Consider the following 16,224-nt stretch of genomic DNA (forward strand, 5'->3'; position numbering starts at 1 on the left):
CGGGCACAATTTTTTAAGTAAAGTAACTTCTATTTGGAGCAGTCTTTTTACAGATAGTAGAAAAATCATGATCTCTGTTCAATTTCCAGTTGAAAAAAGTCTTGAAATAACCTTTGTCAATGTGAACATTTTACTGGACCTGGTATGCTGTACTAATTTTTACATTGTATTTTGATTTAAGAAGTATCTGATACCATGAGCCAAGCACAGCTGCAAGGCTCAGTTGACCTACTTGATTTTTCTCCCCCTTTTTGTTCGTTTCACTTCACATAATATATACAAGGATATCTTTTGAAGTGTGTGTATATATAGGTCATGAAAAATTTACCTGACATGTTCTACACCAAGAACTATATGTGAAAAATATGTGTGCTGCTACACACCTTTGTCCCCTACCCCATTTCCAGAAGCCATGCCCCTGTCATTTAAAGGGGAAAAATAGTTATATGCAGGTTACAGAGAAGTATATTCAGTTCTAGCCCCATGGTCATTCAGCAACTTAATACACTTTTTGAAAGGTAACTTACTGCATTTCTTTTGTTTTTGTAACCTTTCCTCTCTAGGCTTCACACCATTTTTTCTTTCTTTACTGTAATAAATAATGGTTGTTTGAAGTGTTGTTGTAGCCATATTGGTCCCACAACATTTGAGAGACAAGATGGGTGAGGTAATGTCTTTTTATTGAACCAATTTCTGTTGGTGAAAGAGACAAGCCTTCAAGCTTACACAGAGCTCTTGTTCGGGTCTGGGAAAGGCACTATGTCACAGCTAAATACAAAGGTTGAACAGATAAGGTGTTGACACATGTGGTAAGAGACCATTCAAGGTGAAGTGGGCAGTTAACACCTCTACTGGATAAACAAGAGTTAGTGGGTTACAGATTGTTGTAATGAGCTACAAATCCAGTTTTTTTTTTATTGAGTCCATGATTTTTGGTGTCTATCAGAGTTATGAATTTAAGTACCCAGGCTTGTGTTTTGAAAGTGTTGTGCATATTTCTTTTGAGGACAAGCACTGAGAGGTTAGATATGAAGTAACCATTTTGTGAAAAGTGTTCACCCACGTGTGATATGGTGGTTTTGTCTTTTATCATTTTTTTTTCATTCGAGAATGTAGTGATTGTCTTGTTTCACCCACACAGTTGTTATTGGGGCATTTAGTGCACTGTATAAGGTACACTTCATGTTATAATAGGCATGTGCGGGACCCATGGATCTTGAAGGGCATGTTGGGAGGCAGGTGTTGATCATTGTATATCTGCAGGTTTTACATCTGTTACTATGATAGGGGCTGGAGCCTCTTTGAGTTGGTGTGTCCTGGTCTGTGGGGAGCTTGCTTCTGATGGTGAGCTTGACAAAGCTGTTGGGTTGTTTTGAAGACCAGAGGACGAGGTTCAGGAAAGATTTCCTGCAAGATGTGGTCTCCACTGAGTATTGGTTGTAACCTTTTAATGATACCCCATGTGGGTTCAGCATGGGTGGTAGGTGACAAATAGGAGGTCTACAGGAAATGTACCCTAGGAGTGTGCAATTGGAAAGTTTTTTTCCCCACCCTGTATTGAAGCAGGTTCTCTCAGGGTATTTGAGTGGCCCATTCCATATGTCATTACTTCTTTAGTGGAGTGTCTTTGTTGGTGAAGGTAGCTTTAACTGTGTTAAGGTGTGTGTTACCCAGACTTTCTCCTCAGAGAATGTTTTGTGATGTCTGAATGCCTGGCTGTAGATAACAGATTTCTAGATATGTTTGACGTGGCTACTAGATCTATGAATGTAAGTGTGGTGATCCATAACTATATAGGTTTTAACTGCCCACTTCATCTTGAATGGTCTCTTGCAATGTCTTAACCTTTTATCTGTTCCATCATTGTATTTAGCTGTGACACTTCGAGTACCTGCTTTTCCCAGAACTGAAGAACTCAGTGTAAGCTTGAAAGCTTGTCTCTTTCAGTAACAGAAGATTAGCCAATAAAAGATATTACCCCAATCACCTTGTCTTTCTAATAAATAACAGTGTATTTTTTCTGCTATGTTTTCAGTGCCTGTTTCCTCTTTTTTTTTCTTTCTCTCTTCACAGTCATAATGTTCTTTCTCTTCATTTTATTCTCTGCATCCCTTTATATCTTATCTCATTATTCTCCCCCAAAATATCTCTTCCTTCTTCTTCCTAACATCTCCCACTCCCCTCAGTCCCTCTCTCCAATCCTCTCCACCAGCCTCTCTATTTATACTCCTCCACTGTGAAAAGCTCAGTGCCAGTCTCTGCAGCAACAGAATGAAATTGATCTGATTCTTCTCAATTTCACTGCTAGGGGTTGGGTTCCCAAAGCTGGTAATATACTGGTCGATTTTCTTTCTGCTGCAACTTGGGAAACCTCTGACTAGCAGCAGAGGTATTTTAGTTCTCTGCCTGCCAATTTAGGAAGACAGCAGTTCTTACATTCAGTTTGTATTTGGAAGGTTATCTTTGCAACCGTAAGGACTAGAACTTTGTGTTTGTTGGGGTTTTGTTTTGCTTTTGCTTTTTTGCTTTGTTTTATTTTTTAAATAAAAGCTTGGATTCTGCAGAAAGGCCGCTTATCTGGGAAGCTTTCTACTTTCCACAGATGAGTGGACTTTTCAAGCACTGTATATATAGCTGTGGGTTTTTTTATTCTCATGTTAATCTAATTCTGACATCTATTTCCCTGAAGCAAATCTATGAAAGATATTTCTCTGAGTTGGACACTTTTGGGGCAGTGAAACTTGAACTTTTTATGTGACTCTGTTTTGGAGAGAGAAAGTCAAAGAAGTAGCAGGAAAATCTTTGATAAGCATATAAGGATTTTTAAAACCTTTATGTTTCTGAAATAATTTGTGATTGCCCACATTTTTCAGAAAAGTTCTACTGTGTGACAAGTTGAAATTCCTCAGGGATTAGTTTAGGTGAAGTTGGGAGTGGATTAAAAATTGGGTTTATATTTGGAAGCTAGTTTCAATCTTAACTAGGGAAGAACTGGCAATCTTCCTTAATATTAAAAACAGGACTATCAGTTCTGTTTGGGATAAATGTATAATTTAGTTCTAAACCAAAGGAGAAGTTGAGAGGCATGATTATTTGTTGACTGCCAACAGCATGGTTGACATTTCTATAAATCTGAAGAATTTACTCTATCTCAGAAAGAGGCAGCTTGTTTACAGAGCCCAAAAGGCTATGGCCTTTTTTAAAGTTCTTTTAATTAAGTAGCATATTTATGTCATGAACCTGAGTGGCTGCTATTTTGTTCTTTAACTAAAGGCATGTTTAGTGAAACTTATACTAATCAACAGCTCCTGAATCTAAAGAAATATGCAAGCTTATTGGTCTTTGAGTAGAACAAAGGTAATGTGTGAGAAAGATTTAGAAATCTCCATAGAAACACAAACTAAATCCAAAGTGAAAAAGATTTTTCTAATAACTCAGCTGGATACTAAAGCTTTGCCAGCTTTCAGGGGAGCCTCCTGCCTTCATGTTTTAGTCTATGAAGAAAATAAGATTGACATCTTCTTTATATAAAACAGTGGGTTTAGGAGACAGACAAGCAGAATGATATTTTCCATCATTCTAAGAAGGGGGAAATATGCAGAAACTGGAAAAGATTAAAGAAAAATCTTTTGGAGAGTTCAGATATTCTTAATGTTTGATGTTGTTAATGCAAAAAGGATGTACAATTTTTACCATTTCCATATATTAATGAAAAATTATTCTTAATCTTGTGACACTATTGGTACTATGACCTACAGTCCATTGTTATTGTAATTGTCAGTATATTTGTTGGAAAAATATGTTCATATATACCATTTCAATATTTCAGATGGAAATTGACACAGCACTGAGTGATTTGGAGGCAGCTGATTTTGCAGAGTTGGTAAGGAGCATGCTTTTACAAAACAGGCTATTTGTGCTGGTCATATTCAGTAATTTGAAGAAACCTTGGATCAAAACCATTAGTTTTACTAACCAACTAAAGTCAAAGCAATCTGTCACAACAGTGTAACAGTCATCCATATTTTTTCTTGATTTGTAGTAAAAGTTTAAAGAATTTTCTTTCTTTTTTTTTTTTTTACACTTTATATCAGTCTTATTCATACTGTGTGTCCTCAATTGCTCTTGCACTTACTCTAGTAACTGCAGGGACAGTGAGTGGAAACTAGATTTGATATAGTTGCAAGCTTGATTGATGCTTAGCTCAGCTAAAAAGCCACTTCTTGCTATAACATGGATATTTTCTTTTTTCAGTTAATAGTAAAATCAACCCTTTCTCTTCCTTTCAAGTAGTTATGGATAGTCCTTAAAATTGCGGTACAGCATTAAGAACAAAACCCACCAATCTTAAGAAAGCAACTAAAAGCCTCAGTAACAGAGGGGCTATAAGGCTATGCAGTGTAATATAAGACATTGTTTTTATCATATTTTTGTTAACACCTAATGATGTACGCTTAATACTTGTTAGATATCGATGATGTAAAATATAATGGGCATAAAATTGTGTTTGTGTATGTACAGAACTGGCTGCTTTTCTCTACACAGTACAATTATACATATTCACACAGTTTTCAAGAATTTTATCTTGGAACAAACTTGAAAGAAGCAAGTTATTCAAGCATCATTTTTAATGTATTTCCTTTACTACATATCAAATAGTGAGGGGTAAATATGTTTACATGTGAAAATTTTCTCCTCAGTATGAAAGTCCCTTTTTAAATTCTTGCTTCAGAAGAAACTTTTTTTAAAATGAAGTTATAAATGGCTCTGTGCCGAGATGTAAAGAAAATATTACTGAATATTTATTATACTGAACGTTTTTGGGTTTTTGTCTTTTTTTTTTAACTAATAAAATGTCTGGAACTGTAAATACAAGGCAGATAGTTGTCTATAGTCCCACTTCTTATTAAACTTTATTATTTGTGTCTTATAGGAACCAAACCATTTGTTTCCTAAATAAACTGAATGAATGATTATTGAGAATTATATTTATAAATACCATTTTATTGAGCAGAGCTATATGTATCCACTACATATAAAATTAAAGCTGCCCAGTTGAGATCTGTGTTGTGAATGTAAGAGCATTTGTCAATTAATTTAAAAGGTGAATGGAGTGAATGCTGGGTAACGTATTTCCAGGTACGATGAAAAGAGAATGTTATGTCTTCCTAGATTTGTTGTAAGAGGTCCCTCTGCTGGCAAGAACTGTGCCACGGCTAACTGGCTGTTATGATCTGTGAAATCTAAAGAACCCTGTAAAAAAGCCATCTGCTTTACAGATAGATTAGAACTGAGTAGGAAATCTGAGTACCTGTTATGCTGTGCTGGAAATAACTATAGAAACGACGCTGCAGTGACTTGAAAACCAACATTAAAGTCTAAATGTCAAATTATATTTATCTGTTTGTTCTAACTTCACTTCACTGATGCTCAGCTGCTAATAAATTAATATTTAAAGAAGGCAAATTAAATTAAAAATTAAAGTATTAAATGACTCTGATTTGTTGGAATTAGTTTCACTTGCCTTTACTCAGTCATGTAACAATCAGGAATTATAAATGCATTTTACTTTTGTTTGCAGTCTGAAGATTACTATGACGTGAGACGGTTGTATATGATTATGGGCTCTTGTCTTTTCTATAAGGTGAGACTGTTTGAGTCTTGATTTTCATGGAGTCATGAGTCATGGAGTTTTGAAAAATGCACCATGGGGAAACATAAGCCAAGAATGAATTGATACTTGCCTGAGCTTGACAAATGTGAACAATGTGTGGTCATTTTTGTCTGTTTAACACTGGTTACAGACATAATTGAACTCAAAGAATAGAACAAAATGATTTACTTCACAGATACAAATAAAATATTTAAAGTCTTAAAACAGCGCTTATTGTATTATAGATAACACCAAAATATCACTATGAAACCAGTAACAAAAATAATCTTGCAAAATTTGGTGTGTGTGAAGAGATGAATGAAGAGGTACAGTAGTCAGTGACGAATTACCACATTAATTGAAAAGAGAATTACTATGAAGTATTCTGATAGCATTGTTCTTTGCCCGTCTCTGTCACTAAGTGAAGGCTTCTGGTTGTAACTGTCATCCTAGAGAGATAGATTTGAGAAACTGAATCAGTAACTTTCTTTCACCTTGGCCTCTCTGGTATTTGTAAACATGTTATTTATTGATCATTTTCAATGTATTCTGCACCCTACAAAACAAAGAGTAAGATACAACTTCTGCTCTAAGGAGCTTATGTTCCTAGATCTCAATCATGCAGTCTTTACTTATGAAGGTAGTCCCATGGAGTAGGTCTACCTGCACGATTAAGGTACAAGAATAAGGCTTGTCTACACTGAGATTGGTGTAAGAGTGCAATTCCACCAAGGCTAACAATAATGAAAACTCTAGTGCAGACCTCCCACAGTCATTTTTACCATCATGTCATATAGACTGGCTCTAGAAAAACCCTTGTAGCTGGTCTCGTGTGTGTGTGTGTGTGTGTGTGTGTGTGTGTGTGTGTTTAATGCAATGTGAAACATCAGAAGAGGTACAGAATAGGCTGTGTTAGCAGAAATCCAACAAATCTCAATTCTGTTTTGGGTAAGAAGCTAGTGACCATTCAAACGCTAATCCCAATCCTGTGAGGTGTTGGTCATCTGGGAGTTGAGATATTCAGTACCTTGCAGGATAAAGCCTTGAGGCTGCAGTTCTTTTAAGCTGTTGTTCTAGGGGAAAATATAGCAGGCCTAGTTAATACCATGTAATTTTTATGATGTACAATGATGGTCATATTTTAAATCCTTGTTTTGGTATTGTATTACATTATTTGGTCCTTGTCCTTGTCTGGGAAACATTGATTCCAGTCAAAGAGCTTGTGGTAGCATACACTTCTGTATGCCTCAGTTTACAGCTCTGTAAAACTGGAATAACAACTTACTGGGGTGTTGACTGTTTGGTTTGTCTGTATTATCGTAGCGCCTAAAAACCCTAGTCATGGACCAGAATCCCATTGTGCTAGTCATTTCCAACCTTTTTGGCTCAAGGGCCACGGATATCATTTTTACAACCCTTAAGGACCACCAGTCTCTGCCAGCAGGCCCCCCCCCCAGACTGCAGCCAGATTGAAGGAGTTCAGTGAGCAGCCTCCTTGCTGATCTCCCATCTCATGGGCTGCAGCAGGGAAACCACACGCATAGTGTAGCCCTGGGCACTCCACGTGGGTCCGTAAGCAGCAGCTCCATTCTGCAGTCAGGGGGACGGAAGATCAGTGCTCTCCTCCCCCTGACTCCAGCAGGGATCCCACCTCCTATGGACCGAGGAGCAGCGCTTTGCTGTGCTCCCTGCTACAGCCAGGGGGAGGGGAGTGCTGATCTCCAATCCCCTTGGTAGCAGCAGGGAGCCTGCACTGGTTTTTTAGACTCACAGAAACACGCTCTGCCTGGGTTCTTAGGCAGAAGCTCCTTTCCTCAGCCTGCGGGAGGGGAGCGCCAGGCCACTTTGAAAGCCCATGCGGGCCACTTTTGGCCTCCAAGCCACAGGTTGGGAACCACTGTGCTAGGTACTATACACACATAATACAAATAGATGGTTCCTATTGCGTTGCCCAAAGAGCTTATGATTTTAATGTGTGTTAAACAATAAGATCTTTAGATGAAAGACACTATATAGTGAAAAGTATAGTTGTTTTTATTGAATGTGCTTTCTTTTTGTGCTTTAATTAAGGGCTATTTAATTGGCAATCACTTACCAAAGGAGGATCTCATCGATATAGCTTTATATAGTCGACACTATTGCCTATTACCCTTGGCAGCAGAACGGAGGATTGGTCAGTTAGTGATATGGCGAGAAGTATTTCCACACCATCATCTTCAACCAAGTGAAGCTTCAGGTGTTACAGGATACAGGGAACCTGAAGCAAGATACTTTTTACTGATAGTTGGTTTGGTAAGTCACAATTTGCAGGGCGCCCATGGCTCTGATTCTCTGTTCTGCTGTTGCCTTTACATTGTTAATGTGATTACAAATTTCCAGGACTAAGCATACACTAATTTAATCATTTATAAATATCCTTACTGCAGCTGTAACTTGGTATAGAATTTTTCAGCTGGGGACTAAAATTATGATTAATATTCATAAAGCTTACAAAGTTTGTTTTCATTTACATTCCAGTGAGGAGAGATTAAAAAGACAGGGACTTTTCAGCTTAGACAAGAGACAACTAAGGAGGGATATGATAGAGCTCTATAAAATCTTCACTGGTGTAGAGAAGGTGAAGGAGTAAATAACATTTCCTTATTTACATAGCACAAGAACTAGGATTCACCCAATGAAATTAATAGGCAGCAGTTTAAAACAAAGAAAAGGAAGTACTTCTTCACACAATGCATAGTCAACCTGTGGAACGTTTTACGAGGGGATATTGTGAAAGCACCCAAAAAAAACAGTGTTAAAAAAAGATCTAGGTTAGTTCATGGAGGATAGGTCCATCAATGGCTATTAGCCAAGATGGGCAGGGATGGAAAACCATGCTCTGTGTCCTTTCTGTTGCCAGAAGTTGGGTGTGGACCACAGGGGATCACTTAGTGATTGCCTGTTCTGTTCATTCCCTCTGAAGCACCTGGCATTGGCCACCTCTGGACGACAGGATACAGGGCTAGGTGGATTATGGTCTGATCCAGTGTGGCTGTTATGTTGTAAGCGTAAATACAGATTTTCATGGTTTTGATTCTGTTTTGTTCATTTCAGTTGCAATTTTTACTTTTATAACCTGATATTTGTCAGGTAATTCATCCATTTTGAGTGGAAATTATTTTAAAATAACCAGCAAATGACTATTTAAAAGGCAGTTTCTCATATGCACAGTAACTTAATTTCCATAACTTGTGATTAAATGAGCATTCATTTGCATGATGATTGTAATAGGGCAAAAGACCCCATAGAGCATGAGTTGGACAAAAAGTGACTCTTGTAGGTGAGCAGGGGAGCTGTCCAGTATTGCAAACCTCTGTAATTTGCTGAGATATAATATTAGATTTGATAATGAGTGCAATATAGAATGGATTCTACACTATGCAGTATTTAAGTCAAAGATTAATCTTTCCTACTAATTTGTTTTACAGAGACACTTTATGCTGTGTGTTTTGCTGGAGGCAGGGGGCTGCACTTCCAAAGCCATTGGGAATCCGGGACCAGATTATATATATGTTGATCAGATCAAAACAACTATACTTCAATTGGAAGGAATAGATTCCAGCATAGAGGGAAGATTAGAATCTCCCTCCATTCCATGTCTGTCTTGTGCTGACTGGTTCCTTCCTGCAGCACGTGACAAACTGGAAAGCTTTACAACCCCACCTATTTTCAGCAAACTGCAAAATACTTCCAAAACAGCAACCTCTCCAACAAGCAAAAGAACACTTTTCAGTGACTCCTCCTTAAGGACACGTAAACCCAGTCCCTCAAGGAGCAGTGGAGGATCCGACAATGGCAATGAAGGTCCTGAAGAAGGTGGCGGTCTTAACCCAAATGCTACACTAGATCAGGTCCGAAAGCATGAACGAAAAGAATCCCAAAGCTTTGGCGGGTCTGAGGGAAGTGGTAGCTTGTTCAAGGTATTACTGTTACTCTTCTGTATTTATTAAACTGTTTAACTTTTAAAAATAGGTACAGCCAAGAGAATGTTCAGAAATTAATCCATACCATTATGGATGGTTGTCTCTTTTCTTATGGGTAAATGTTTTAATAAATATAAGGCAGACTGATATCCACTGAGAAAAAAGTTATTAATAAGAAATGTGCAGTAAGTTGCAAATTATAGCTGCATTCTGTGACTGTGGAGACAGCTATGAATAAATGAACAAAAACTGAAGCATTTCACTCATTCCTTGGAAATTATATTTCTGTATATATAGAAACAGGTCAATTCTTTATATTTTTTTATAAATTTTGCTTGATTATTTTAAAGCTAGTTTAGTATTGTAATTCTGTGTTTATTTGTTTTAGATGTATATAATGCAGCTCCTAGTACTTAAGAAGTCAGTGTTCCTTCTCCTGTGTTTCATTAGGATATTTTCAGTTCTTAAGACAGAACTAAAACTATCTATGAGACTATTCCTGTTTAAAGTTAGGTGGCTGTTTAAGCACCTTGCAGAATTGGGGCTGTAAGGGCCTGATCCAAAACATACTGAAGTCAGTTGAAAGTCTCTCTTTGAATTCATTGAGCTTTGGATCAGGCCCATAATCAGCACATCTTTCTTTCATTTAGATCATCATTAAATTGGGCACAGCTGTGTTGGAAACTACAAAAGTAATTGGAGAATTTTTCCAAAGATGATAAAAGCACAAGCAATATTGACCAAGGAAACTTGTTATATATTGAACAAATGCTAATAATCTGTTTTAGCCTGCAATAGACTTTACACTATAAAACACATTCTATAATTTGCTGCAATTATTTAATTTTTTTAATACTTCCATTTAAAATAAATAAATAAATGGTGTCATTGGCTGGATTTTGGTCTTTGATTAGATGTCCTTATTTTGTTAGTTTACTGTGCTATTTGTTTTTTAGGTCACTAAAAAGAAACCTACCCTTCCAAATCCTTTTCATTTAGGAAACCTGAAAAAGAACCTTTCAGAGAAAGATACGGAACTCTATAATGCGATCAAGTAAGAGATTATTGGTTTTGTTAAATGTTTTATTTTTCAGGCCACATTCACCATTTTTATCTGAACACATGCAAAGATTCTGAGTATTTGACTTAATTTGAGCTAGTAACACCAACCAAACGTTTCCTATGCAAGGCTTCTTCAAAAGCAAAATAGCTGTGTCACAAAGGACACACAGTCACTATGGTCAAGCAGGAAAACAGTTGCAGTAAGAGCCAAGATTTTTTTTTTTTTTTACATTATTCTCTAGCCAGATTTCCTTATTCCAAGCATGCTTCAGTATATCTAAATGCTTAGTGATGAACACTCCACTCCCATAATGCATTGTCCTGAACACTGCACCAAGAGCGAAGACATCAGGAATATATCTTAACTAGGTTGCAACTTTATTAAAACATCTGAAAAACCATATGGCAGTAATTTATCTAGTTCTGGTTTTTCTTCCTTCTGTATTTCATGCCTTCTGGGGAGGGCTGTCCTAACCATGCCCTTGCACACCTTAAACCTCGTCCCAACACCGTCACTGTGACCTCACTTCCCTCCCCTTATCTGAGGATATGGAGGGAGAGGGGTTGGCCCCTAGGAGATATTAGTCACTCCAGCCCGGTTCTCCACCTTCTTTAGGCGATACCCTCCCCTAATCCTTCTGCATCCTTCAATCCAGCCAGTGAGCTAGGAAGCTCCCTTTCTTCCACCACACTCCTGCTCCTCAAACTGACAAGGGAACTGAGCTCTCACTGGAGGGGGACAGTCTTTAAAGATACCTCAAGGTTTCTTTTCCCAGCTGCCCCAGACAAACCTCCCCACCTCTGAAGCTGCGGAACTGAGAAGGGCATTGGGGTTGTGAGGGATTTGGATTCAACTAAACAATTTGTCAAACTAGAGGAATGTGTCAAAATTAATTGTGGGCTACTTACTGTATGCAGGTATTTGGCACAGTTTCTCAAAAAAAAAAATCAAGCCAGTGGAACAAGCCTGAGTTCACTTAAATACAAGTTCCTGGACTCAATGCAAGGGTTACTGGGTTAAATTTAATGACCTGTTATATGCAGAAAGTCAAATTAGATGATCTAAGGGTCCACTCTGGCCTTACACAAAAATTCATAGATTCAGAGTTTATTTCATTACAGACCCTACCAGTTGTCAAAGCAGTTCTGGGGATTTAGCCAAACATCTTCCATTAATTTTTTACCAGTCTCAGTGCTGACTTTTGTTTGAGCGAACTTCACCTCTGTACAGAGGCCCATCACAAGGCCAGTGCCCCACTTAAGTCTCACATTGACCCTCAAAAATAGAACTTACGTGGTGCATTGGCTTTGTGCTGGCCTTCCTGATAGAGATTAATTTCACCTGTGGTGATTATTCTATCCCATAGGGGAATCCAAATTCCAAACTTCAGGTAGTTTATCTCTTCTGCCACTCTAGTTAAAAAGGTTCCAGTAGTAAAATGTAAAATTGCAAGGAAGTCTGTTCCATTTACTCATCTTCCAATGATTTTTTTACTCCATGCCTTATCACTAGTGCTCTGATTTTGGACATAGGAGTGTCACGGTGAAAAGAGAGGGTCAGGAAAATGTAGTCTTTAAAAAACAAAAAAGTGATGTTTTGCATCTAAAATAAACTTTTCCATTTTAATGTAAATATGAAACAGTGTATTTAACACAATATTTTCAGCTTTCTGTATGTGCTTAGAGAACTTGACCAAGTATATTTTAATAATTTAAATAGTGTGTGTACTCTTACTAATTAACAGTGTAACTATAACTGAATCTCTGGGTCATATTCCCCGCTGGCATAAATCAATGTAGCTCTATTCACTTTAGTGGAGTTACTTCGGTTTATGACAACTGAATATCTGGCCTTGTGTCTGGAAATCCAGCCTCATCCTCACAGTTTTGGGGGTGAGGGAGGTATTTTATTTTTCCATTAAGGCACTTCCTGTTGACCCTTAAGGAGTTAAAAGTTCTGACTGACAGAGGGACCACTGGATTGTTTCTTTATAACCACTGTCTTGTCTTTTTGCTTCTATTATATTAGTCTCCTATGCTATCTCAGGCTTAATATTACCACTGTCAATAGATTATTTTCAAATGTTACCATCCTATCCACCCACCTCCCTCATTCATTTTCACTTGTTCTTGGCAAACCTGACTGTTGTAACATTCTATTCATCTGCTTTATTCTCTGACCAAAAAACCACTGCAATATAAAATGTACACGCTTATATATAAATATTATCTTATATAAAAATATTGTATTGTTTCTTTTAATTAAGATGGTGCATATATACTTGTAACTCACTGTTTTCAGTTAATAAAGTATGATAAGAAAAATATGAACTAGTCTAGTCCCTGTAGTCTCGCCTAACAAAACTGAAATTTGTATATGAAAATAAAATGGATATTAGTAGGGAAAATACTTAATAGAAAATAACAGTAGAAGTGATATTAAAAATAATTTTAGAAGTGCAGTTGACTTCAAACTATAAAAACAGAACAAGATCAGTAGTTTGGTTTAAAAAACAGTTTTGTTCTTTATAATCCACAGTACAGAGATGACTTTGTGACTAATACGTCACTTTTAAACTTCTTTTCTATTTTCAGTGAGCTATTTATTTATACTTTCCTTTTTGTTTTGGGTAATACCACCTGTTGGGAGTAGGGCAGTAATCCCCAGTTACCTCCATGGTCACTGCTTTTTAAAATAATGAATGTTAACCGTTTTAATTAGAAGGAGGATGTATTTTGTGTTGAAATAGGAAAATCTTGACAATGCCTGTTTCCATTCTCATACCATGTTACCACCAGCAGAAAAGCAATCAAATTATTTTGGAGAGTCTAATCACTTATTCTCTAATTTTTGAAGGTTGACGTCTGGTCCTGAGAACACCCTCTTCCACTATATTTCTTTAGAAACTATGCAAGGAATCTTTATTACTCCAACACACAAAGACGTACAACAGCTCAGTGGCTCCATCCATCCTCAGCTAATCAAGAATTTTCATCGTTGCTGTCTTTCAATTCGCTCCATTTTCCAGCAGGCCATGATAAAAGAAGTAAGAAACTTTGTCTTCCTAGCAGAATTGTTTTCTTGTTCTTTGTCTTTACTTAAATCTCCTAGTTAATATTTTCAAGACTACTAGCACTTCAGCATTTAAATAGTCCACTAGTGGAAGATTCTTTGTGTGTGCACTTTTTAATTTACCAAGTGTTTTATTTGTACAGGTAGACTGTCTCTCTGACAAGCAGTTCAATCAAACCTGCACGCCAAAAGGGCTTCACCTCCCCAAGACAGTGCTCTGAGAATTAGATTGCTCTGTGGAATGTGGTTATGGCATCTTTTTCTTTGTCATGTTATGACTTCTCTACTGCCCATAATTTATCAGAGTTTCACACAAGGCCTCTAAGAGAATCACAAAAGAGGAACTAAAATCATTTACCCTCTCCTGCCTTCTACAAAAACAATTTTTTGTTGTTACGAATTTAGCACTTTTGAAAGATGCCTGCTTGACAACACAGGAGATTTAAGTTCTATTTCTTCACAGAAAGTGTATGGCATGCACAGTGACAATTCAAGCTTCCCCCACTACCCTTCCACTATGTTTCAACCCTGACCTGAAGAGACCATCTCTGAAGGTGAGAGGGTAGCTCATACTCAGTGTCTTTGGCCTCCCTGCTAAGACTGCCAACCAATTGGCCAACCACTAATGTTTGTAATGGTGGGCTTTTTAATGTGGACATGTGTCCAGTAGAAAACATGCCACAACTACCAGCTTCTTTCAGGTATGTCGCCAGATAATCCCTTCTAGGTGTGAGAAAGGCACGTGAGGAGTATGCTCTTCCAGTTTCTTGTAAGCAGCATTTCAAATGACATCTAGTAGGATTTTTTTCCCTTCATGAGACTTTCTGTCTCATTGCACCGTCATTGATCATATTGTGTGCATATAGATCTCATCCACTTGACACTGCCTCTCTGCCATGTGAAATCATGGTAATTGTGATTATCTGAGTCACTTCAAGCTAACATCTCCCCTGATTTATCTAGATGGAGTCTGGTGCTAGGGTGTTTTTTTAGCAAGGGATCCTTGGTTCTGAAAATCACCAGAATTTGTATTTGGTGACTATCGGGATAAGCTGCAAAACATTCCTGTTCACCCAGGCTTTTTTCTGAGAGTGCGGGATTGGTGGGAAGTTTTGATGGGGGGTCATGGTGAAGATCAGTGTTCTGGCAGGTTTTTGAGGATGTTAAGTTTTAAGATTTTCTGGTATACTTAGTATTTGATTATAAATTTGTTTCACTTTGTACGTAATTCACCTAAATACAAGATAATAGTAGGTGCATTTACATTTTGACATAAATATACATGGATGTGTACCAATTTTTTTAAACAATTAGTGACCAGATGACATACCCTCACCATGCTGCTCTGTACTTTAATGCTCACAAATGATAAGGAATGGAAAGCATTGGTACAGATGGAATGAATGCAGTTTGCAAACAGCAATGCAATCTTCTTTCAAGTTTGTTTGTAGTTTTTGGAGGTGTGAGGCCTGTCTACCTAAGCGGTCATTTCAGATTGGACTGTTACCCCAGACATAAGTCTGTTAGGATTTCTTAATACTTAGAAAAATACCTGACTAGTGGGAATTTTTCCATCAACTGTACATGAAACTGAGGCTCTGCTGACTGGAATCTTGGCCACAAATCAGTTTATACCTTTGGCACTTCTATAGTAAGGTATAGAAATCCAAAAGCAAGCAGAAAAAAGGAGAATGTTTGTTTTCCATATAAGTAGTTTAAAAAACACAAGTTCAAAAATCTTTTCTTTATGTTCAAATTGCCTTTGGTCACAACTAGCAAAAACATAGGGTTTCCAATTTTTAATTTACACCAAAAATACCTGGATAAAGAAACCACTGACATACGTTCAGGCATTTCCAGGTGTAACCAATAAAAATTGGATACACTTGTCTGAAAGTGAAAACATCTGTTCTGGCCACAGCCACATCAGTATGCACCCTTCCTGCCTGATTCAGCCACATTTCATTACGGGGGATGCCAGCTGAGCTCATAATGCCCTGTAGGTCAAAAAGAACAGATGAATATGCTCTGGAGAACAAAGATTTTCTTGTTGAGGAGAATCAGGCATGCATGTGTAAACCAATTTTATAACATTTTGGGACTGGACAACCAGACTACTAACTGTGAAAAAAATTATGGACAGTTTTTGTGTATTTGGTCCAGCAATATATGCTGTAGCTGTCTGCTTGGCATTTGGAAAGCTATTGATCAGGAGGACTATTTAGTTTATAATGCATGATAAATAGATAACAATGATGCACAGAAATATATAATTACATTCCATGATTTTTAGATCAATTAAACATTGCTGTGGTTTGGAATTTTATAGAGTTGCACAATATTGGGCAAAAATTATCTAAAATTGCAATAAAATGGATTAATAATTAATTTTGGACTATTTTCTAAACAGTGAAAAAAGGTATGCAAAAATTCAGAATAAACACTGGAATAGGAAAAAATAAATATTGAAAACC

The 16,224-nt window shown here is 37.3% G+C and overlaps 1 protein-coding gene across 1 annotated transcript in view; it reads left to right on the plus strand.

The window, feature by feature from the left end:
• Positions 1 to 16,224, plus strand: part of INTU (inturned planar cell polarity protein) — a 91,739-nt gene that overhangs the window by 69,861 nt on the left and 5,654 nt on the right. The window contains exons 9-14 of the mRNA XM_067530172.1: positions 3,830 to 3,883; positions 5,582 to 5,644; positions 7,724 to 7,945; positions 9,121 to 9,612; positions 10,572 to 10,669; positions 13,535 to 13,724. Of these exons, the coding sequence (XP_067386273.1) occupies positions 3,830 to 3,883; positions 5,582 to 5,644; positions 7,724 to 7,945; positions 9,121 to 9,612; positions 10,572 to 10,669; positions 13,535 to 13,724 (1,119 nt within the window). The remainder of the gene's footprint in view (positions 1 to 3,829; positions 3,884 to 5,581; positions 5,645 to 7,723; positions 7,946 to 9,120; positions 9,613 to 10,571; positions 10,670 to 13,534; positions 13,725 to 16,224) is intronic.

This window comes from Emydura macquarii, unplaced genomic scaffold, assembly GCF_026122565.2.
Source record: "Emydura macquarii macquarii isolate MOO-44397 ecotype Brisbane River unplaced genomic scaffold, CSIRO-AGI_Emac_v2 contig_3044, whole genome shotgun sequence".
NCBI lineage: Eukaryota > Metazoa > Chordata > Testudines > Chelidae > Emydura > Emydura macquarii.